The following is a 24,714-nucleotide window of genomic DNA, read 5'->3' on the forward strand; positions in this document are numbered from 1 at the left end:
AGCGTGAAGAGGTAACTGTCCAAAAGACAGTCACTTTCGCATATAAATAATGTTTCATAGGGCTAAGGTAAGTACTTAGCTTATAACGTGTGACGAACTGTATCTCGTCGTGTTTGTGACATCAGAAGCGTATTGAAGCACGGGGTATTTTTATGCTTGAAACTGAATTAGGTCCTATAAAACTTGATTCTGATCCACTGTGAAACCTCTCCACATTTACTACGTCAATGTAAATATATTATCGTGGAACGTACCACATTACAATCTATAAATGTTATATACCTACAGACAGTGGCGGGGCAAGACCAAAATTTTATGTGGGCAAGGTACATTTTGCGAGGCCCTCTGCTGGTGGCACTGGCATTTTTACTTAATGGTGGTCCCACACTGGATGTTATATAACATTGTGTAACAGGAACAACATGATAATATTGATAGTGTTTTATTATGTTGCCCCTGTCACACAATATTATATAACAGCCTGTGTGGGACCACCATTACCCATATATAGGTACTTATTTGAGGCGCGAGGCCCTTTGTACCGCGAGGCCGTAGCTGGGGGCCCACGTCGCCCACGCCTAACGCCGCCTCTGCCTACAGATGTCAATCACAATGAAAAAATCGACGATGATCAACTCTGGCCAACGTGCATACTTTGCTCTAAAATTTGAAATTTAATAACATTTTTATAAATATTATATGGTGGTTGGTATGGACAATCAAGGTATTAAATATCGACACGGAAAAATTGCCAAAAATATGAACACTACTTTAATGCATGGGCAATAAGGTCGTGTACCTATTTAATACCTTGACTGGACGTATGACATTTTTATTTTTATACACTATTTTTTTATACTACGTCGGTGGCAAACAAGCACACGGCCCGCCTGATGGTAAGCAGTCTCCGTAGCCTATGTACACCTGCAACTCCAGAAAAAAAGTAAATAATAATAGTATAAAAGTAAAGAAGTATAAAAATATAATACAAACTTTAAGGCGCCTACTAACAATAGACACGCAATGGACATCGTAAATACTTAAAAGTTGATTCATAGGAACTGGCGTTAGGTTTGTACGGACATGTATCTATACTAAGTAAGTAACTAGAGAAAATATGTACTGTAATAGAGGAATGCCGTCTAACCGTGTTGGCGAATATAAACGCAGACGTAGATTTCTGATATTATATATTTTTCTTCTTAGCAAGATCCCATATAGACTCCCCCCCCCCCCCCCCCCCCTCCCGAATGGCCGTCTGCAGATCTTTATTCATCTAATAGGGCGATAGTTCTGAATTCAAATAAATCTATAACTGTTTCCAGTTATCTTCAAAAACACTGAATGATTCCAACCTTCACAGTACCTACTAGGCTACTTAATAGGTAGGTATTAAGTACTAGCAAAGACAATTGATTGTAATAGAGAGGTAAAGTCTCAGAAAAAAACGTGCTCCTTATTTTGATATCCAAATCAGATTGCGCCATATGTTTTGCGGTCACTGAATTGTCAAACGTCAACTTTTGACAATCTGAGTTACCGCAAAATGTATGAAGCTATACAGCGCCATCTCGTTTACCTCTCAAATTCGAAGCACGAAATTGTCTAAGATTTTACGCATCTTACTTAATCAATGTATCACTGGTACGAGTATTTACCTATAAATATTTTTTCATTTCTCATGCTCTGGAAGTGGGTCGTTCTTGTTCTAAAAAGTGTGAAAATTATACGTTTTTGCTGTAGAGCACGGAACTTTATAAGTGCGTTATTAACTTTTTTTAAAGATAAAAATTTTGGTTTTTTAATGGATTTCTTTGTACAATTTTCATCAGTTAAGCGGTACTTAGACCTAGAACTCATAGAAGAGACTCGTCGTTGGCCTAGGCATAGTAGGCATAGATTATTCCATGCGTTGCGTTTCCACCAGAGATGTGCGAGGATGCGTAGAGGATGTGTTTATTAAGAAACAATATCACTTCATTTACCTATCCTCGCCCAGCGCAGCTCTAGTCGGTAATTTTCTATTGGTTCTTACTTAACAAACACATCCCTCGCTACGCATCCTCGCACATCTCTGGTGGAAACGCAGCCTAACTAGGGTAACAAAATATACATGACATCGTAATCTGTATTAATTTAATGATTATGGCAGATATAAACAGCGCAATACATTCGCTAACCCGACCAAGGCGCTCACATGGAGTGGCGTATGCATGTCCCACTTCGCAGAGTTGCACCAGTCCGCTTGGCAGAGGCAAACTTTGTATTCGGCGTCTTTGTACCTGGAAAAATATACCTTTTTTAGGCAGTAGCTCAATAAACAATACATAGGTCATGATTAAGTGTTCTTCAAGCGAAGAGGTTGGTACTACTTAAGACTTTAAACGCTGTAACGATTCGGAATTTCTAGCTATGAAAAAAAAAAAACCAAACATTAAACAACGTACCTCTCTCGCTTTCACGGCCTTATTAGGGGTTGTCATCTTAGCTAGGTCCCCACGAGCGACCGAAACATAGTCAAGCTTTATACCTAGCTCTCTCGTTTATAAGACATAGTCCTGTTGGGGCTGGAGACGCCGCGCATGTTGGAGCTGGACTTTGTAGCAGCCGCGCTGCACCAGCCACGCGTGTTTAGAGCACAATCCAGGAGCCAATGAAACCAAGCTATATACCTCTCTCGTTTACATGACATGGCCCTAGTGGGGCTGCGCACGGTGCGCGGCAGTGGGTCGTCTGGGCTAGACTTGTAACAGCCGCGCTGCACCAGCCACGCGTGTTTAGCGCGCGCAGACCAGGAGCGAACGAAGCACATGGCGTTTTCTGCAAGCATAAGTAGGTGTAAGGTCTGGTGGTTTCTATGACGGTCGTGGGTTCGGATAAGTCCTACTTATTTAAGTTTCCTCTCTCGGTATGGAAGCCTAGGTGACAACCAGCATTCGTAGAAACCAGTGCAGTGATGAGGAAACAGTCGACAGCAAAACCTCGATTTTTGAGTTTTTTGCGTGGGAATTTTAATCCGAGTTGCAGTTGTCCTTATCGCACGCACGCACTCCCGCCCACCGCAGCGCAACAGAAACATAGCTTCAAAATTTCGAGATTTGAAAATTGCGCAGCTAGGAATTGCTCTTAAGACAGGGGGTCACCAAATGGCAGACCGCAGTCCGAATCCGGACCGCCGACCTACATTACTTTGTTTACTTATTTAATAAACACTAATAGAAATGGACCGCGATGGTCATATTATTTTAAAACCGGACCCCTGAAGAAACTAATTGGTGACCCCTCTTAAAGTTTAAGAGGTTACATGAACTCGAGAAAAATTGACTCATACCGCCGTAACGTGATGACTCGTCGGGCGGCCGAGTGGTTTAAAGGCCTCTGTCGCGAATGCAGAAGACGCTGCTTCGATACAAGCCCTCGGCACTGGCGGTATTTGTCACTTTTTCTTTAATGTATGATGTCATAATTCGGTTTTTAAACAATAATTTGATAATTATTCGCAGGAAATCGTTGAATGAGGGCAGCGCACTTCCAGGCGTTGTCATGATCTTTTGCTTAGCGGTGGACGCCTTTCGGGCGATAATAGGTGTTTTTTTTTTTTATTACAACTTTTATTGCTTTGCTTCTAACCATTAAATTGTATATAAATACCTACAAACAGTAGCTTTTATATATGATGTTTAAATACAGGTAAGTAGGTATTGCTGTGGCATCAGAAAGTGAATAACTATACCTATACCGTAAAAATACCCAACTACTTATAGGCCAAAGCTCCCTACTATGGTCCAAAATTAACTTGAATATCTTTGTTGTAATGCTAAGTTTACAGTAGCACTCAGTCCTCAGATTAACATCTTCGCTGCAAAGTATTTACTAAATTTTAGCACTTATTCGCTTTTATCACCAGGTTGAGCCATCTGTTAAGAAAAGGTAGGCAAGGCATCAGGAACCTCCAGTGCATGTAGCCAATCGCAGCCTGGAAGCATTGAACCAGATGGTGCCCGTGCCGAAGCTGCCGCCGCACTGGTTGGTCTCGTGCTGCGTCTCCGAGCAGTTGTAGCAGTACAGGCCCGCCGCGGCGCCCGCCACGGTCAGCAGCACAACGCACTGGGTGCTCCACATTTCGACAAATGTGATGAAAATTTTACCCGAAATTTTTGCATAGCTCAAACTTTTGACATTTGACTGTAAGTAGGTCCTCACCATATAGTATATGAATCTATTAGCATAATTGTTGTGCTCTATAGAATTTATACTCTTTATGACGTTACCTATTCATAAATGCTTGTCAAGTTTAACAAGCCATTGATATATCTCCACCTTCCGTACATTGATATATAATCGTATTTGACCTTAACCTGCTTTTTAACAATTCTATTTGTGAGAAAGGGACAAAATTGAACAGTTTTGCTAAGTTTTATGAATAAGGAGGAATATTGAGCCTGGCCCTAAAAACCCTAGTAGAAAATATGTACAAAAACTTATCAACTTACCTAATTATGTTTCGAATCTAGTAAGAAAGTAAGGTCAATATTTAAACACAAATTTAAACTGATGTTGACTCGCTTGTAGATAGACCAAAGCTAGATTAATAAACCAAAGCTGATGCACCGTGCGCGAACTAGCATGATTTTATTTAATTATCTAGTAACAGTATGAAAACAGCCAACGAGGACCGATCTCACACCGTCTATATGAGCCTTTAACTGGCGCCAAGGCAATCATTCAATCCGTATACAATCCCATCGATTATCACTAAGCTTTAGTCAGACCAAGCTAACCTTGCAGCGATGTTGATAGCCCAGACGGTGCAAGTATTAAGTACCTAAACGTCATAATTTTATAGAAGTTTATTGACGTTTAACATTGCACCGTAGGTATGGACTATCAACTATCTGACTCTAATATTGTAAGTGCAGAAGAAGGATACTTTACTTTTTGAGCAGGACTGTTCACTAACGTCACAAGGTAACTGTCAAGCTGCAAGGTACCTTTTTTTTATCGGTGTGGGAATGCTGTTACGCATCGTCCCCCTGGCCTGAGGTAGGCCCATTTTGGGGGGTATGTGGGACTCTCACCTCTCGGCTTTTTCCATTGACAAAGTGAGAAAGAGGGGGAGGAGCATACCCACTAAACCCACACCGACGTTTCCCACAGTATGCCGTATGGGGAGGCGTCATAGGTACCTTCACACCGTATCGTCATAGCGCACCGCAGCCGCGCGAGTGCGACGCCCCCACAGACCAGGGAGTCTGCGCTCAGGGGTCGTCCGCGAACCGCGAGTCACAAGGTAGCTGTCAAACAACAGTTACCTTCACACCGTGTCGTCATAGCGCACCGCAGCCGCGCGAGTGCGACGCCCCCACAGACCAGGGAGTCCGCGCTCAAGGGTCGTTCCCGAACCGCGAGTCACAAGGTAGCTGTCAAACAACAGTTACCTTCACACCGTGTCGTCATAGCGCACCGCAGCGCGCAGCCGCGCGAGTGCGACGCCCCCACCAGTGGCGGATTAACCGAACAGCAGAAAAAGCATATGCTAAGGGCCCCGCGCCTAAGGGGGGCCCCGCGCTCCGACCCTGACCATGCGATTTCGGCACGTGGAACCGGCCAAGTTCAAGTAGAACTCGCACTCCGCGGATCCTGTACTACATTTTATTTACAATGTATTTGTTTCGTAAGTCAGTAACAATATTGATCAATTATTATTATTTGTTATTATCCTGTAAATTTTTCTTTATGACGATACCAAATTTAAATAATTTTTAGGCTTACGCAAAGACCAAGAGCAGAGTTTAGCATAAAACCGAAGGTGCAGAGTGTCACAAAACTTTTGTGCATGGCTAAGCTGCAGGAAACAGCAGAGCTCGGAAACGAACAAAAGAAGATACTGTGTTAAAAAAAACATATTAGTGAAAAGCAAGGAAGGATGATTTATTTATTATTTCAAATAACAAATTGCACCTTACAGCTAATGCCTAATGATGATCAGCTTTGAACCCGTAGTAGGCCAAAGGACGCGCTCCTCTACGGTTGGCCGGGCGCCCGAAATATGCCGAGTTGCTGCAAAACCGTTATAAAAAGAAAACAGCGGGGCCCCTATGCAGGGTTTTGCATTCGCGTAGGCCGGATGTAAAGCCCTGCAAAGGGCCCGATACCCAAAGTATCCCAGCAAGTCGTACTTTCGAGCAAGAACTAAGGCCGAACAGCAGGCGAGCCGAAATCTAAAAATTCGCATAATAGGGAAAAATCGGTGACAATACAATATTATCGAGGATGATGATGAAAACCGAAGGTAAGGAGGAAACCTATATAAAAGATAGGAAATGTGATAAGATAACACATCTTCATTAAAATTAGGGTTTTTGAAAATGGCAAAAAAAGAAACAAATAAAAAAATCGGAATTCCTTAAAATAAATAAATAAGAAAAATACTCCGAATTTTAAATGACGTCATATACCTATAGTTCGTGTCATCCAAGAAGACGCGCCCCGCCCTTCTTCCTAATCGCTTATAGTACAAATCTGCAACTTTTTTGCCAATGTAGTAGTTATGTCTACTAATTAATGTGTATAGACAGAACTACTAGTAGTAAAAGGTTGCATACCACACTTGTAGGTACTATAGTTTTCTATAGTTTTCATTGAAAGTATATATGAAGCTTTAATTTTTTCTTTCGGGCGATTATTTCCGAAAATAATAACTTTATAAAAAAAAGGTTTTGAAGACCGTTATTCGTTTTGAAAGACCTTATCCAACCATACGCCACACTGTAGGGTCAAATCACAAAAAAAAATTAAGAAAAAACATTTTGTATGGGAGGTACCCTAATTTTTTTTATAAGTAGTTTTTATTTTACCGTACTGTCGCAATGCATAATTTATGTATCCATGCCAAATTACAGCTATCTATCACTAACGATCACGGAACAAACCCTCGGACAGACGGACATGGCGAAACTATAAGATACACTGCATAACATGTTACAAACTAATCGAGAACTAGTAAAAAAAAAATTAAGACATCGTAAAAATGTTGTGATGGTACTGAATCCTCGGGGTGCGAGTCCGACTCGCACTTAAACTTTTTTTTTTCAATCCAGGGGGCCCCGCGAGCTATTGTGCTAAGGGCCCCGCGCCTTCTTAATCCGCCCCTGGCCCCCACAGACCAGGGAGTCCGCGCTCAAGGGTCGTCCCCGAACCGCGAGTCACAAGGTAGCTGTCAAGCAACAGTTACCTTCACACCGTGTCGTCATAGCGCACCGCAGCGCGCAGCCGCGCGAGTGCGACGCCCCCACAGACCAGGGAGTCCGCGCTCAAGGGTCGTCCCCGAACCGCGAGTCACAAGGTAGCTGTCAAGCAACAATTACCTTCACACCGTATCGTCATAGCGCACCGCAGCCGCGCGAGCGCGACGCCTCCACTGACCAGGGAGTCTGCGCTCAGGGGGTCGTCTCCGAACCGCGAGGACGTGAGCGTGCCGTTGTAGCAGAGCAGCCCCGAGCCTGAGCTTGCCAGAAGCAATACTAATGTGAACACTTTAGTACTTTGAAGTATGACACTCATGGCCGACTTGAATAGGTAGGTACATCTGATCGACGACGTCAAATAACACCATGATATTGAAGTGCTACTTTACTGCACTAATGCGAAAATTAGCATATAACGTTACTATGTCGAACATTTAAAGGGCCATATGTACTGTAAAATGTTGTACGATACATGTGCGAATAGGTAATTCGCAACTCGTGTCGATTTAAAACACTTCCTTCGGTAGTGTTTTAATTTATCGCCACTCGTTTCGAATTTCCTATTTTTCGCACTTGTATCGTAATTTACTATTACAGTACATATGGTGCTACTTTTCCGCACTAGTGCGTAAATTTGTGTGTCCTTAAACTACGTCCAAAAGAGAGGTATGGGCATTGTGAATGTCATCTTGCTTTGTGTGGTAGGGCACAGCACAGCGGATGTCATTCCAGATTTAGAGCAGAGCCCAACTGGGGAAGTACCGCTAAGTTACAGGAAACCGCAGCCAAATAACACTATAGACCCTACTCATATTTGTTGGTGTTTCTGCCGGTAAGGTTGCCAGAGCTCAACGAGGGTGCAGAGTGTTAGGGTTGGCAACGCGCACATAACTCCTCTGGAGTTGCAGGCGTACATAGGCGTCGGAGGCCATCGGGTGGGCCGTATGATTGTTTGCCATCACCGTAGTACAAAAAAAAACACATGTAACTATGTCGAAAAATTAAGGGGTCATATGTACTGTAAAACGTTGTACGATACATGTCCTGTTTTAATTTATCGCCACTCGTTGCGAATTTCCTACTTTTCGCATTTGTATCGTTAAAATAAATAAAAATAAAATAAATATTATAGGACATTATTACACAAATTGACTAAGTCCCACAGTAAGCTCAATAAGGCTTGTGTTGAGGGTACTTAGACAACGAATAACGATATAAAGCATAGTTCATATAGAATTGGTACGCACTAGAAGATTGTCATTTTTTTAAGTTAATAAAATAAGAAAGTTATGAATGGTGAATATTAAATAGTTATGTATTTAGCTTTCAAATATGCATAAATTAAAAAAAAAACTCTGTTATGTTAATAATTACGAACTGTTTTCATAATGGACCCCCGTCATTTTCTGCACAACACTTTTGTGGACATTTTTGGCGTGTTGATTTCTTGTAGATCGCAATGAATTGATACCCTGGACAATTTGACTAGTCTTATTTAATTTTATTTCATGATTGCCCAATAGTATTTGATAGATTGAAATTGGGGACAATTCGAAGGATTCATCTCGCGGGGTATGTATTTGGCCTGATTATTAGCATACCATGCCAAAACTTTTTTTGAGTAGTGGCAGCTGGCTAAATCTGGCCAACATTTCACAGGACCGTTATGGTATCTAATAAATGCCAATACTCATTTCTCTAAGCACTCTTTAATATAAAGGTCCGACTTCATTGTTGACTATGTTATAAAACTTTTCGTCTTACAGCCGCAATTATAAATTCCTTGCCATATCATATGTTTTTTTGCGAACTGGTCAAGTTTCACGAACTTATATTTTTCGGGTAAATGACCTCTATTATTGGCCATATAAAACTTCGAAACGAGTAGTTGATTAAAATCGAGTTTTACATACGTCTTGTCGTCCAACTACAAGCAACCTTCGAATTCTGTCAATACTGGGTCGTACAATAGTCGAGCTAGTGTTTTAGCTTGTCGGATCTGTTTAACAGTCCGATTTGGCTGTTTTATGGCTCGATAGCTCTTATAGCCACCTCTGAGGTGAATCATCTTTATCTTTCTAGAAGTTTCTTTGATTTTTTGGGATAAATCGTAATTAGACCGTTCTGAATTTTGTTTGAGTGACCTTAGGTCGTTTTTCCCAAAATCTTGTTATTTGTCCCAGACCTCCGATTAGTTTGTGTTTTCCTGTCAGCTGATAGTCTCCTTGTAACGTTTTATGACCCCACAAATACTAGCTTTTAACATCTTAAGCGACTTAGCTGTCTTTGTCCGGGATCGATAAGAATGTTCGAAGTATTTGTGCACAATCAATCTCCTGTTCTCAATTTTCATGGTCGAAAACTTTAAAATGCAAAAAGCTAGGAAAAAATATTTTGACAATTAATACTTTGAAGGTTGGTGATTGAACTGTAATTGTCAATTTTTTTCCCGCCATAGAATTATTATTTTTTAAACATTGCTAATTATGTGCCAATTCTATATGAACTATGCTTTATATATAATATATAAATATTTATAAATACTTAAATACATAGAAAACACCCATGACTCAGGAACAAATATCCACGCTTATCACACGAATAAATACCCTTACCAGGTAATATACTACTTCTGCACCGTTGTGGGATAGTTATAAGTTTATGGTAGGTTAGGTTAGGTTCAACATTCCTTATGCGAACTGCCAAGGAGTGGAATGCCCTGCCTGAGTCTGTATTTCTGCATGAATACAATCTGGCCGCGTATCCAACGTTACAATCGTTAACGCTCCGTAGTCACCTCTCTTTATCACTCTTCTTTATTAGTGCGACGTTTCGTTCGCCACTGAGCGTGAACGGTAGGCACGTTGGCTACGCGGGCTGGATCTCCTCAAGGCTAGGGTAAATAGTATCTCATAGGTAAGCGTGCTCCACCCGTAGACCGCGTCATCACTTACCATCAGGTAAGATCGTGGTCAAACGCCTGCCTATCCTGCATTTAAAAAAAACCTACTATATGTAATTATTACGGCATCTACGTGCTTTAATATGTACGTAATTTAATACGTAACATTACGAATTCTTACGAGTTCTTATAGTACGTTAAGTATGTAAGTATCTTCATTGTAAACTTGTATAAAAGTTCAGTTTGAGGAGTAGATAGCACACCGATTTTTGGTAGGCATCTGTTTAAGACCAAGAAACCCTACCCAGGCTATCGGTTATAAACTCTGATACATGCAGGAAGAAGTAAAAGATGATTTAATCGTTTCGAATAATGTATTTCGTATTTTTCATAAATTTAATCTATCCACTATCGGTGAGGTAACAACTCGTACAAACATCCGCGAGCAGTTCTAATTTTACGATCTACCTAACTGGTAAAATAAAGGGGTGCATCCAAAACATCTGCCGTCATTGTGAATCTAAGATAATAGGCATAACATTATGTGTTTATTGCAAGCCCCGCCCCCGGCCTGCTCGCGGCTGCCGATGGCTGCGCCGCTCCTCCTCCGCACCTCCCCTACCCCGAGCGCTCCGCCGAACCTGTGATGTATCATTTACCAAAACAAAACAATGGCAGTTGAAACGAGCACAGTTAATTAAGCTCAAAACATCTAATTGTTACCACTGCACTGCACAACAAACTATAATTTAATAATTAAAATGACTTTTCAAAATATATGTAGCAAAGTTATTTCTAGCACGTTTATATAATTAAAATGTCAGTAAATTGGTATCGAGCTGTCGTGCCGAAGTAGGTATGTACATAACTATTTACTTCACTCAACTTGAACAAGTGTTACGAGTGCCACGTGAAATGAAGTCATCATCACTCATCAACATTATTTGTCCACCATTTTCAGAGTATATGTACAACATATACTCTGAAAATGATGTATATAAAATATAATACATATTTAGCGGGGTATGTTGCTAGTGAAGCCACTTTATAATTAAATCGTTAGTTAAATTTGTGAATTCAAACAGCTTTAATATTAATTATTTATATCAATCAACTATTGAAACTGCAAAAACATACACAATTGGTTTCAATAATTTTCTCGAATGAATGTATCACAAATATATATGTATTATGTATCTGTATTACACAAGAATATATTTGCAGCATACCTAATAAAAAACATAGATAAATATGTACAAAAGCCATGACATGCGATAAGTCATCCTTTATTGCCGTGTAATGTCTGGTGTTCGAGATATTTACCACTACCATTCAAGGTAGTCTTTCATTCTAAATTTGTCTTATATACATACAGTATTTTGTTAGTTACCTACAGACGCAAAATATAGTTATATTTTAAATGCAAGATAATCACTACATAATTTAACAATAGGTACATTTAATTTCCAAGTAAAATTCAGTGACAACTTCAATATGAAGTGTAATTAAAACAGAGGGGGATACACGTACACGTGGGCCGCACTAGCTAGCTACAATTGTACTCTGTTCTGCTTCTTATGAAGCTCGAAATATTGGCTAATTATTGAACTACACAACAAAGTGCAGTGCGGCTCCCTGTACTACCCATAAACAAATTTATACAAGATTGTAATTACACATTGAAGTTCCTAATATGGGCCTAATAAGAGGTCATTTAAAGAATTGAAATTCAAATTAAATTACATTCCAAAAATATCTTACCTCTAACTTCATCATTCATCAAACATTCTTGTCCATAACAATTTGTGATACGAAGTTCGATATATATTAAAGTGCAACTAACATTTACGAGCTAATGGCAACTGAGGAAAGCGGCTTAGAGTAGAGCATAGTAACACCGTACTATACGTAAGCAGGCGGCGGCGACGCGGCGGGCCGCTGAATCCGAGACTTGGCCATAAGTTAAAAATCTGTTATACTGAAGTAAATTTTTCAAAACAAGCTTGCAAACTTTAAGTACTGTTTTCACAAAAAAATGGCAGATTTTAAATAAAATTGTCGTCTAAAACAAAGTATGTAGGGCCAATCTCACTTGGCAAATGCCTTGTAGTATGCGGGGTGCCTAGCTAACGGTCCAGTCGAGCCCCCAGCGCTCGGACACCTTGAGCTGCGCGGCGGCGGCGTCCTTCAGCGAGAACAGGTGTGTCATCTCCAGCTCAGTTTTCGCTAGCGCGATTGCCTTCTCAAACAACTCGAGTGATCGTTTTAGGTTACCCCTGAAATGCAAAAAAGGATAGCTTGTTATTTCTAGTGGCAAAGCGGATTAAGTATAGAGGCGTATTGTCACAGTAAATTTTGTAGTCAACTAAATTTACTCCCATCTTTCGACACAGGACTAAAACTCTTAGAATTACATATGGCTGTTTGACCCACTTTATCGCTTGCCATAACAAGATTTGCTTGTATTTTTATACAAATAACCTGGCAAGGCATTATGGCAAGTGACAAAGTGGGATGTTTTGCTGCAGTCAGATATCTTTGCTAGTGGTAATTACATAATGATCTTTAACTAGTTGGTGCAATAATTAAAAATGCATAAAACATTCGTGAAACAGTTAATAAAACATGATCATTCCACTTAACTATTGTTCAAGTTAACAACACTATAAAATTGGGAATATAAAAATGAACTTCGTCTCATTGAGTTTTTAATGGCAGTAAATATAAATCTGTTTTTCCTCATAGTTACTTAACTATTTCAGCCTTATAATAAATCTATCTACCTTATACTTATTTATTATGTAACAAACCAAATACTTGAGATAAAATCCGTTCATTCCCCTTTAGGTGTTGATGTAGAGAAAGGATAATCTATTACTATCTTTAACATCTCAAGGACATATACCGATAATACTAATCTAAACTAACAAATGGATAAGTTAAATCATAAAATTATTTCTAAACATGTAGTTAGTCAAGACAATAGATTAATAGGAACACAATGCAGATTCAGACAGAGGTGGCCTAAATTATGTTGGCAAAGTGCCACAAGTCACTGATAATGACACTGCAAGTGATTACACTACAAAATACTGGGCTGACCTCTGACCCTGAACAATGTGTTCAGATATGTTGACATCAAGTCAACATAAGACAAAGCATTTGTTGTTTGTCATTTGCCGGGCTATTATTAGATTGGGGAAGAGATTTTGGTACCTTGACTAAATTTAACTAAACTTGGTGGTATTATTCTAAACATTATGCCCATGAAAACAAATTAACCCAATGCACTTTTTAATAAGATTATGAAAATATAAATTATATTTTGTAAATGAGAATTAAGTAGATCTATTTAAATAAACAAGAAAAATTATGTCTATAAAATGTATGGTGTTGTTTTTAGTTTTCTGTGAAATCGGCATAAATTTGTCACAAGTGGTGCTAAGAATTATCAATGTACATTTTTTATCTAAAGAGTGAACTTTGCATTATACGAAAATATGAAAAGTTTTTTTGGCAACTTTAGATCTATTTGTTGTTTTTTTATTTAAGAGGGATAATAAACAGAGTTTTACCTTTGAACTTCAATGGTACCCAGTGTTTCATAAGCAAAATCACATTTGTCATCCATTTCAATAGCTTTGTTAATAAGTTTGACAGCCTTGTCGAAGTCTGTGCTCTTCTGTAACTGCACCAACCCCTTATGCACATACAGTGTGGCATTGTGAGGGTCCACAGTTAGCGCCGAGTCAAACAGGGATTCCGCTCGACCCCATTCTTGCTGGTCTGACAAGACTTGAGCAAACAGGATGTAGGCTTCAGCACATTTCGGGAACCTCTCCAGTGCACGTTCAAAGTCTGCCCGGACCTGCGTCAGAGCACCCACATTCTTGCTCAACTGGGCATGTCTGTAGTCAGCATAGCATTTCTGAATATAAGCAATGGAGAAGTCGGGGTTTAGTTGGACGGCTTTAGCAAACTCAGCAGTGGCCTCGTCCATGCGCTCCAGCAGCAGGTACACTTGGCCTCGGTGGTGGTAGATGTCTGAGTTATTAGGATCCAGTTGCGCAGCCTTGGCAAAATCTTCCAAGCAGCGTTCTGTGTTTTCCAGCTGAGTGTACAGAGAGGCCCTCTTGATCAGAGCATTCACTTTCACCTTAATTGAAGCATCACTGTCAATCACCTTGCCAAGATCAGCCTGAGCCTCCTCATGGCGGCCCAACAACAAATAGAAGGTAGCTCGCAGAAGCAGTGCCTCATTTTTATACTTTCCATCTGCCTGCAACTCTGCAGTGCATGCATCTACGATTGAATCATAATCCTGGGCATCAAGAGCTTGTTTTGCTTTCGCAAAGCCACCGGTTGCCTTGTCGTCCAATTGGATCTTGGCAATAGGGTCCTCAGAGAAGGCAGAGAAGTATGTTTTGATAAAATGCTTGGACGGCATGACGGGGTGCCGCCGTGCCAGCGCCTCGCGTGCGTGCTGGCGGCCTAGCGCTTTTAGGATGCGGTCGGCGTTGACTAGGGAGCTTTGCACTTGGAACCTTTCTAGGATGCAGGCAGAAGTGACATCCTCTAGGGCGAGGACAAGGTCGCCGCTCTTCTCGGCCGCGCGGGAGCGCCGTAAGAACGCCTTGACGTACTTCTCGTTGAGCTTCAGCGCGAAGGTGCAGTCCTCCTTCACCTGCTCCCACATCTCGCGCTTTTCGTAGCATGCGGAGCGGTTCTGGTAGAACGTGGCAAGATCCACAGGCCGGTCGGGCGGACACGACTCAATGGCTTCGTTATACAGCGAGATCGCCTTATCGTATTCGCCTGCGTGGAAAGCTCGGTTTCCTGCACCTTTCAGTTTCATGGCGCGGTCGATAGCGCTTTCGGCGGCTTTCACATTGTTCTCGTCATTGTCTAGTGAAATTGTAGTCTTGGCTTTTAGCTCAGCGACTTTTTTCTTTTCCGGATCCTCTAATCTATTTCTTAGATAAAGGTAACCTAAGCCGATGGCCAAAGGTGCGCCGAGAAGGATGGCCAGTTGCCATTTAGGAAAGGGTGTGCTGCCGGTTGACGCCATGTCCTACAAGGATCGCTTCAAGAAGTTTCAAGATTACACCATTTATTTTGTCTTTACACAATTACAAGAAAACCTACAAAAACTATAACTATTACACCGCTCTTTCCATTTCGATACCAAGGCAAGTTCCAAGCGAGGAGCATACATAGACAAAATTTTGACAACTAAGTTTTTTCTATAATTGATTAATCATGTGCACACATCCTGCCAGTAGGCATAACCATTAAAATATTAAACGATTAAAGTATACGTTTTCATTTAAATTACTCAATCAATTCATTTTCCTTTTAAAAACTATTAAGCAATACTAATTCGTTCGTATGTACACTAAATAATATTTTGTACAGTCCAATTATAAATAGCATCGTGTAGATGTTTCTTAAACACATAATCTGATTGTTGGCACCACTGCCTAGAGGCGTTTTTACAACCTGCTTTTTTCTTTCCTTATAACAGCCCTAGCATACTACCGCACCGGACAGCGACCTTGGTGCGATCAAAATATCTGTTTCTCGCTCTATCGCATAGCTGCATCCTTAACGCACGTATGGCGACCACCTTACACATTATCAATACGTGCGCCGCATCGCACTAAGGTTGCGGTCCGGTGCGGTAATCTGTAGACACTTTTAAAAGCAACTAATGAGTAATAATTAAATAAATGAAATAGATAGAGTTCCATACTAAGGACGTAATAAAGTAATTTTAGTGTGTATCTTTAATTGGAATAGAAATTGAGTAGAATTTATAGAAAGATAATTAAAATACATAATTTATTGTGTTACTACGCCTTAAAAGCTTAAAGATCTCGGCTTGATCTCGGCCATCATTGTTAAAAAAAAAGTCAATTCAATGAAATGTCAATGTCATTTTAGGGTTTGGTTTATTTTATTTAGGTTTTAAGTTTATTGTCGGTTCTAGAATTAATAATTATTGAAGATATTAGAGATATCTTGTGTATACAATTGGCTAATTGAAATTACTAAACAATGTTTAGTTCAAAAATTACTAAGCTCGTAAGTCTCAGTCAACAATTATTATTTAACAATCTTTAGGTTATGTGTGTTCTTACTGAACTTATTATTTTCTCATATACTTACAGGCAAGGTTCTCCCAATTGCTTAAATCCAACAGCAGGCCTGGCTTAGCAGTCTCAGTATGCCATCAGAAACGAACAAAGACCGATCTATATGAACCAGATTATCTAATTGTAAGTATACAAACGAGATTAATCACCAAGATATTGAAAATCGAAAATGTGTATAACTGCTTGAAATTTTCAGAGTATGGAGCCGGACGAGCCGGTGTACGACTGCCTGAACCTGCAGCTCAAGGGCTATGACTTTGCTGTGCTAGAGGCATGCCAGAAGCAGATCCACAGATATGCCGAAATTATGGGCATACAGGTTGACGACAGGTATGGTTGAGAGAAGTTCTGCATATAGAGTTAATTAAATGCGTAAGTTTTTATACATCATCAGTACTTTGAAAAAATCTTATAAAGTGTATTCGGGTATCTTTGAAAATGGGTAATCCCAAAAATAATTCCAATATCACTCTTCAACACACACAACAGTGTCCATTTTTGGAATTATCGTCCACTTTTTGTGGTTTTTCCTTTCGCAATTACCTGAATGCACTTTAACTGCTTCTCAAAGTTAAAAAAAAAACAGTATCTCTGTATCTTAACTATGTATGCATAGTTACCACATTTTTGTTTTGATTGACAGAACAAAATATAGGCTTTTTTTTTCAAAGTAATATATGTCAAAACTATATCTTCATTGTGATCTGAAGTAGTTTAAGTAACATGACAATTGTTGAAAGTCAAATGTTAATTTTTTTATAAGCGGGTTTCCCATAATCTTTTTGTCATCAGCGAATAAGAGCAAGTCTGACTCTACAACTTGTGTTAGATCAGTCCAAAAAATTCCAAACAGTATTGAAAAAATCCCAAAAAGTATTGGTTTTATTTGTCAAAGTTTGTGGCTTCAGTGTAATTTCTGGGCTCAGAAAAACTTACTCTCAGTATGACCAATAAATGTAATATTTTTAATTTTATTAACCAATCAAACAATGTTTTTTTCAAATATCAACCTTATGATGGTATATGTATCTCTTTCTTTATCAATATTTTTTATTTTATATTGTCATAAAATGATTACTAAAACTATCATTCAATATAATTTTAATATAATATAAACATAATGATTAATGATGTGTACGAAAAGTGATGGTTGTGTGCAGTTGGGCCACTCCGGCCCAGAAGCTGAAGGTGCAGCGGTTCAAGCCAGGAGGCACCATCGTTGATGCAGAATACAACCTCAGTCTCTATGAACGCAATGTACAGGTATATTAAAACTTCCATATTCCTTTTGTATTTAGATCCTTAAGGTGGTTCGATTTTCATACAAAAAACAATCGCTATTTATTAATTAATTACACAATATTATTACATAAATAGTTGCGCATCTATCTACTTTCGAATATTCATTTGCGCTAAATTAATAGAAAAACTTTGTTTCATACAGAAATCATGCAATATACAACGTTATATTTTTATAAATTTTACTCATGTGTGTGTGACAAATGTCGTGTACAAATACATTGCGGCGTTGCCACTCCATGCTTCGGACGGCCATCGGCGCGACGTTGCGATGTTTGACGCGTTTTTAGCTGACTCTGTCGACACTGACACTCAGTGTGACCAGGCGTACGATAATTGTCGTACATGTACGATAATTTGGGCCCCGGTATGACGTAATGTTCCAAAGAGCATTATCGTACTAAAGTACTATCATTTCAGCCCTTGGATGATGCCACCTTAAAAGTCTAGTAATTTGAAGCAAAATATGACACTTTCTCTCAGAAATAGGCTAAAATTAGTATCTTTTGGGTGTTCGGCTCCTTGGTGTAAGTTTAAAGTTTAAAATGTCACAATTTCCTGTATACCGTTTGAGTCTATCCCAAAAATACACAAACATAAACAGATTTTTTGCGCAATTTAGACGAAAATTGTATTTTTTTTTATTATTAATTGGAAATTTAAGCTTATTTTGCTAGACATTTTTAGGGGCTGCCTTTTTGATTGGCGTACGATATTTTTTCAACGGTACAATAATATTGACACTCAAGTACGATAATTCTCTTCCGCTCACCTGGCAACACTGCTGAAACTTGACAGGACCTGGGGGCCTACCGCGAAAACCTAAATTCGCAAATTGCGGGGATCTTTCTCGTTTGCTCTCACTAAGACGTAATTAGAGTGACAGAGAAAAATGCCCGAAATTGACGAATTTCGATTTTCCCGGTAGCCGCCCTGGTGCTTGAGGTACTTGATAGAAAACAACGCTGCCGCATGTTCTGAATTGTGATTTTATGTGTTTTTGGATTGAAAATGATAGCAACGTCTAAATCAAGTTACAAAAATCATCGATATTCTGGTCCACGAAAAACCAGGAAAAGTGTAACTGTAATTGGAGTCTACAAATATGACCAATTCATAGAAAATATGACCTAGAAACTAGTTCACTTTTATAAAATTTTAGGAGATTTTAGGTACTTAGGCGAATACCTAAGGGAGCTACGTGTATTGATCTTGAATAATTAGTTGGCTAATATATGACTCCAACATGATATGGACATTTACATCATAACTATTATACCTAGTTGGTTACTAAGTTCTGTTACTCGATTTCTTTCTTTCTTCCTAGCGTTGTCCCAGTATATTGCCACGGCTCAATGGAGCCTGGGGTCCGCTTTGACAACTAATCCCAAGATTTGGCGTAGGCACTAGTTTTTACGAAAGCCACTGACATCTGACCTTCCAACCCAGAGGGTAAAACTAAGCCTTGTTGGGATTAGTCCAGTTTCCTCACGATGTTTTCCTTCACCGAAAAGCGACTGGTAAATATCAAATGATATCTGTTCTGAAGTTCTGTTACTCGATTTGCAACCTCTTTATTTCCGTTAAAACAAATGCTACCGATAAAATAAAAAATGACATAATGTGGTGGATTTGTGAGCTATAATTATATACCACACATAACGCTTATCTCGTCGTATCTATAATGAATTGGGGCCTAAAAGAGAATCGTATTCAAATTTTTTGAAACGCTTGTATTACTTTCTATATTAACTAAAAGTTGCCTTAAAATTCAGCTTTTATACTAAAAACGGCTTTAAATATGTTAAATTAACAAAATATATTTTGACAGATGCTTTCGCGCCCAAAACGCTCTTTGAAAATTGTGTGACGTCACAGTTTATGGTTTGACACATAACTACATACACACGTAGAAGATACGAACTGTCAACTGATATTTGTCATTTGTTGTTAATCGCCTAACAGTGTCAATCCGAGAGTTGTGACGTCTTCAGAATCTTCAATGACGTTTCGAGTTTGGTCACGTGACGTGTGCCAAAAGATATTTTAAATTCAATATTTACAAAAATATGGTCATTACAGGTCCCCTAAAAGTAGTTTAACATGTTCTTATAATCCAAAAGAATTTATTGGGATACAATTATGCCCTAAGATTTGTAGATGGAAACAACCCTATTGCGTTGCACAAATGTGGGCTAACACAGATTCATTTCTGTGAAAAAGGTGTGAAAACCGGAAACTGGAAACCGTTCTCGAACCAATAGTGAAGCCCTTAAGCCACACCCTATTTCAAAACCAGCCATGGATCTTTGAACAGGACTCAGCTCCTGCACATAAGGCAAAAACAACTCAAGCCTGGTTTCGAAGGAACAAAATTGACTTTATTGCCCACGAAGACTGGCCGTCCTCCAGCCCGGACCTTAACCCCCTGGATTATGCCATATAGCAGGTTATTGAGGAGAAAGCCTGTGCTAAACCCCACACAAATCTTTACTCCCTCAAGCGGGCCATAGTTAAGACAGTGACGGAATTAGACATGACAATCGTGCGTGCCGCTATTGATGACTGGTCTCGTCGTTTGAGGGCCTGTGTCAAAGCCAGAGGAGGCGATTTTGAATAATATTGTCATATGTAATTCCTGATTTTGTGTACTTCATTTTAATATATACTTTATTTAACTTTCGTTGGTATATTTTATGTAGATAAAGATTATTGCAGTAACAGAATTTAATAACCAACTAGGTAGAAAACAATGCAATACATAAACACATAAATTGGATATGATGTGATCCGTTGAATGAAATTGACAATAAATAAAATAAATAAATAATTTTCTATCTCTAGGCATTGTGTGAAACTTCTAGTTGTGTCAAAATATCGGGAAATCAATAATATAAACAAAAATGGTAAATATCTCATTTCTTTTTATAATGGTTATAAATAGAACGCCATGCAATTTTGTAACTCACTGTAATTTAATTAAATGTATCATAAAAAAATGTTTTAATTCTACTGTTAAATAGTACCTATTTTTTTAAAGGCTGGGCAGTAAGGGATTGCTTTAATTTTAGAACAAAACAGCGTTTTTTTTTTTGAAAAAAATACCGGAAAATCTGACTTACAAATTTGGACTTTCTTAGGTTCATTCTACTTAGAATCTTCTCCGCCCTAGCATTAAAAAAAGATATCCTAAAATATCCATACCATTACGTCACATTTTAGTGTGAAAGAAATTTCAGTGTAAAACTAAAATTTCAATACAAATTTTCGGGATTTTATAGTACGAGGATTGATTATGCTAGTGATTCTAAGTTGGAAGAACCCAAAAATATCATGATGTGTGAGAATCAGATTTTTAATATTTTTATGGAAAAACGCTCATATTTCTCATAAAATAATTTATTAATAATAGATACTTGATAATACTGATAATAAAAAAAAAATTAATGAGTCTCGAACCCACATCCTCTTGCATGTATTTCCACGTACATACCGCAACGCTATTGAAGCCTACTCACGCTGTGCCAAATTGTCTACTACAAGGATCCCAGTACGACTGTTTGAATGTGTGAGTGATACTTAGAAATAGTGTCAAGAAACATTCTGTCGACATTAAGGGGTAGTTTTTGTACAATGAAGTGTTCAATGTTTGTTTTAATAATTCAATATTTATTTAAAGAGTGCGCTAAACATAATTTACAGTATAGAAATACCAAGACTACTCCACAAAAAAATTAAAACTCAAAATTTGCAATTGTGGTGCCATCTAGTGAGGTTTAAGCTTTGGGTAACCTAGTCGAACCACCTTAACACATTCAGGCTAGGTGTGTTCATTTTTTATTGGAAATGGAGCACTAGGACTAAAAGTGTTAACCATTAAATGAAACCTTGAGATTTAGAAAATGGATTTATATTCTTGAGGAATTGAATACTACCCACTCGGTAAATTTGTTTTTTTACTTATAATTTATAAAGCACTATGTGGCCAAATGTTTGTAATTAATTAGAGTCTGTTCGGACTGCAAAACTGATAGAGTGAGTGACGCTGTGCGTGTGATAGGGTGTGTGCAGAAAGAGATGAGACGTGGAATGTGTGGGACCCAATACATTCCACGACTCTTCTCTTTCTGCACACACTCTATCAGTTTTTATAAATTCTTAGCAAAGCAATTTAGGTGTAATCTGAAATAGAAGTCATAGACGAAATTTTATCGTTACGAAATTTCGATTTTCGAAATAGCCTTTCTAAAGGCAGGAAGAACGAAAGCGATATCTGCGAAGAAAAATAATTATGCGTGTTGTTTGCGGCTATTTTTATTACTTATATTATGTGTCCAATGTTTTAAAAGAGAGGTATGGGCATTGTGAATGTCATCTCGCTTTGTGTGGTAGGGCACAACCAGTGGATGTCATTCCAGATCTAGAGCAGAGCCCTACTGGGGAAGTACCTCCACCTTACAGAAAACAGCAGCCAAATAACACTAGACCCTACTCATAGTGTTGTGTTCCTGCTGGTGAGTAAGGTTTGCAGAGCTCAACGAGTTGGGTTTAGGGTCGACAACGCGCATGTAACTCCTCTGGAGTTGCAGGCGTACATAGGCTACGGAGACTGCTTACTATCAGGCGGGCCGTATGCTTGTTTGCCACCGACTTACTATAAAAAAAAATGTCCTCACACTCCCTATCTATTTTACAACTGTCTTTATCATTCTTGTCAGGTAGTGGACGTGCCTGCGTGGGCGCTGGGCACGCTCCTGCGGTGCGCGCGCGCCGCGCTCCCGCAGGGCTGCGAGCTGCGCGTGCACGAGCACGCCGTCGAGCACGAGGAGATACGATACGTGCCCGACAACCAGCTGCTCGAGCTCAAGCAACAACTTGAGGATATGGGCGGAAGCCGCGCCGAGAAGAAGAAGAGGAAGTAGACTTGTAGGTTTATGTAGATAGTAGGTCTAATAGATTAATAAAGTTTTTTTGTTATATTGTCGTTTTATTTCTTACAAAGAAGTTATGATACGGTCGAGGAAATTTATTCTTTAGCAGATTACGGTTCACTTTACATTGGACTGCTCATAGCATAAGTATGTACAACCAAATTTACTTGAACCGCAAAGTGCTAAAGAATCATTACCTCCACCTGTGCCTCCACCATACAAATATTCGGCAAAGTGTAATGAGTCATTTTGCTTTTTTTATCACGCTGAAATTCCACCATGCGGTACTGATATGCCGTCGCAAAATTACCAAAATTGCGAAATTTGAACTTGGAAAAAATCAAAAAAATTTGCCATTTCCAAAATGAAAGTTTCCTGTGATTATTTCCTGAAATTTCCAAGAACTGTTGAAGTTTTTGGAAACATTTTGCAACTAGCATATCTGATATACTATACCGCCATCCCCATAGCCTCCTGAGTCCCAGAAGCCCTTATAAAGGTTTTATTCTAAAACGTAATTTTCGCTTTGATTAATAAGTTACAAATTTAAAAACGAAACTAACGATTCTAGGACTTAAAACGATAGGTATTTCACAGGTACCTAAGTACTCGGTTACCACTTAATAATGACGCTTGGTTTTGGATTATATGGGACTATTAAGTGCAAACAAGTTCGATGCAAACTGCCTGCGTACGGGCGTATAATTTCGGTTCAGTTCTATATATTTGCGAGTTTGATAACGAAACCTTAAAAATAATGGATTGTTTTAAGGCTTCTACAAACGTTACAACAAATGTCAAGCGATATTAGATTTCTGGATAACTAGGTGCAAGTAATTCAATCGGTGGATCAAATGTCGCAATTTAGAGTTACACCAGGCTAAGTTGGCAGCGATTTTGATAGCCCACACTGTGCAAGTGTTATTTAAACGTCATACTTTCATAGAAGTTTGTGCTGTGCAAGCCTGGGCTATCAAAATCGCTGCCAACTTAGCTTGGTCTAACTCTATCGCAAATCGCATGTGATTATTGATGAAGTTTGTAGAAGCCATTATTTATATTTAATCTAGCCAGCCTCTGAGAACTAATTTTGCCTTTTGTTCATACATAACAATAAAACGCTGCACAAAATAGTAAAGTAACAACGTAATCGTTTTAGCGGATCACTTATTATCTGTATTCGTCTAATAATGGCTCTGCAAAGCTAATAATTTCGTGGGACGCGCTCGGCCTTGGCTGGCCATTTTTATTCTTTATCTTATTACGCGCGACAACTCGTAAATAAAGACTGCTAAGTTGAAAGTTAAAGTTGCTTTCCTCGTTATACTTAAGTGTAATTTTAAGGTACCTATATGTAAAGTCGAGCCCCTTTTTTAATTAACATCTTGATTCGGGAAATTACGAAAAGTTTAAAATGTCAGGTAATTCCAAAAATTAACTCTAATATGAAGGAATTATGGGTGATTTTCGGAATTGGTCGAAATTTTGAAATAGTCGAATATACCTAGAATTAGCCGAATATACCTCTTAATTCTTAATTTATTAGATTGCACGTATTCCTTGTTATAGGCAGGTACAGTCAGCGTCAAATACTCTGTAGCAGTCAAAGTGGCCAAATAGTTCGGTACACCATACTAAATATATGGTGTACCGAACTATTTGGCTACTTTGGTTGCTACAAAGTATTTGACGCTGACTGTACTACTGAAGTATATACTAATATTCGCTCTCCACGACATTACGACATGGACAAAAACAGTCCGCACTCAAACCGCAGTCTTGTAAAACTAAGTAGAGCTCTTCATATTTAGACTCGTAGAACACTAACCAGCAATCTTCGACTTAAAAGTAAAAGTACTCACATAGTCTCGGAAGTTTTAAGATTAAAACACTAACTTTGCTTGTAGATTGACGCTCTCTACCATAAACTTGTCTCTGCTGTGGCTTACTCTCGCTGTTCCGAGCCAGCGTTGATGTTATCGTGTCCGCTGGAAACCGCGGAGATCAAACACATTGTCGGCGCATCTGAATCTTAATGCGCTTTAACATATTCATTGCCAACGTTTTTGTAGCGCTACGCTAGTATTAGCCCATCCAGGGTTTTCCCGCTTTGTGAAAGAACGCGACTACGGACCGAGGACCGGCGAGCGGGTTCCTGGCACTTAACGTGTTAAGGCGCT

At 39.1% G+C, this 24,714-nt stretch overlaps 3 protein-coding genes across 4 annotated transcripts; 1 reads left to right on the forward strand and 2 right to left on the reverse strand.

Moving 5' to 3' along the window:
- Window positions 1–2,119: 2,119 nt before the first annotated feature.
- LOC133515388 (uncharacterized) lies at window positions 2,120–7,631 on the reverse strand. Of its 2 annotated transcripts, none has more exons than XM_061847923.1 (3): window positions 7,368–7,631; window positions 2,673–2,820; window positions 2,120–2,282 (listed from the first exon to the last, which is right to left on the reverse strand). In XM_061847923.1, exons 1-3 carry the CDS (start codon window positions 7,561–7,563, stop codon window positions 2,144–2,146), a joined length of 483 nt encoding a protein of 160 aa, XP_061703907.1. In that variant the 5' UTR covers window positions 7,564–7,631; the 3' UTR covers window positions 2,120–2,143. The 2 variants fall into 2 exon arrangements, with proteins under 2 accessions (XP_061703907.1, XP_061703906.1); XM_061847922.1 differs by lacking the exon at window positions 7,368–7,631 and adding an exon at window positions 3,951–4,297.
- Window positions 7,632–10,504: 2,873 nt separating this feature from the next.
- LOC133515442 (mitochondrial import receptor subunit TOM70) lies at window positions 10,505–15,386 on the reverse strand. Its single transcript, XM_061847987.1, has 2 exons — window positions 13,725–15,386; window positions 10,505–12,425 (listed from the first exon to the last, which is right to left on the reverse strand). The coding sequence occupies exons 1-2, from the start codon at window positions 15,215–15,217 to the stop codon at window positions 12,272–12,274; spliced, it is 1,647 nt and encodes a 548-aa protein (XP_061703971.1). The 5' UTR covers window positions 15,218–15,386; the 3' UTR covers window positions 10,505–12,271.
- Window positions 15,387–16,078: 692 nt separating this feature from the next.
- Window positions 16,079–22,580, forward strand: LOC133515444 (uncharacterized). The gene is made up of 5 exons (XM_061847989.1): window positions 16,079–16,233; window positions 16,320–16,427; window positions 16,501–16,634; window positions 17,465–17,567; window positions 22,322–22,580. Exons 1-5 carry the CDS (start codon window positions 16,207–16,209, stop codon window positions 22,523–22,525), a joined length of 576 nt encoding a protein of 191 aa, XP_061703973.1. The 5' UTR covers window positions 16,079–16,206; the 3' UTR covers window positions 22,526–22,580.
- Window positions 22,581–24,714: the final 2,134 nt, after the last annotated feature.

This window comes from Cydia pomonella, chromosome 2 (assembly GCF_033807575.1).
Source record: "Cydia pomonella isolate Wapato2018A chromosome 2, ilCydPomo1, whole genome shotgun sequence".
In the NCBI taxonomy this organism is placed as follows: Eukaryota; Metazoa; Arthropoda; class Insecta; order Lepidoptera; family Tortricidae; genus Cydia; species Cydia pomonella.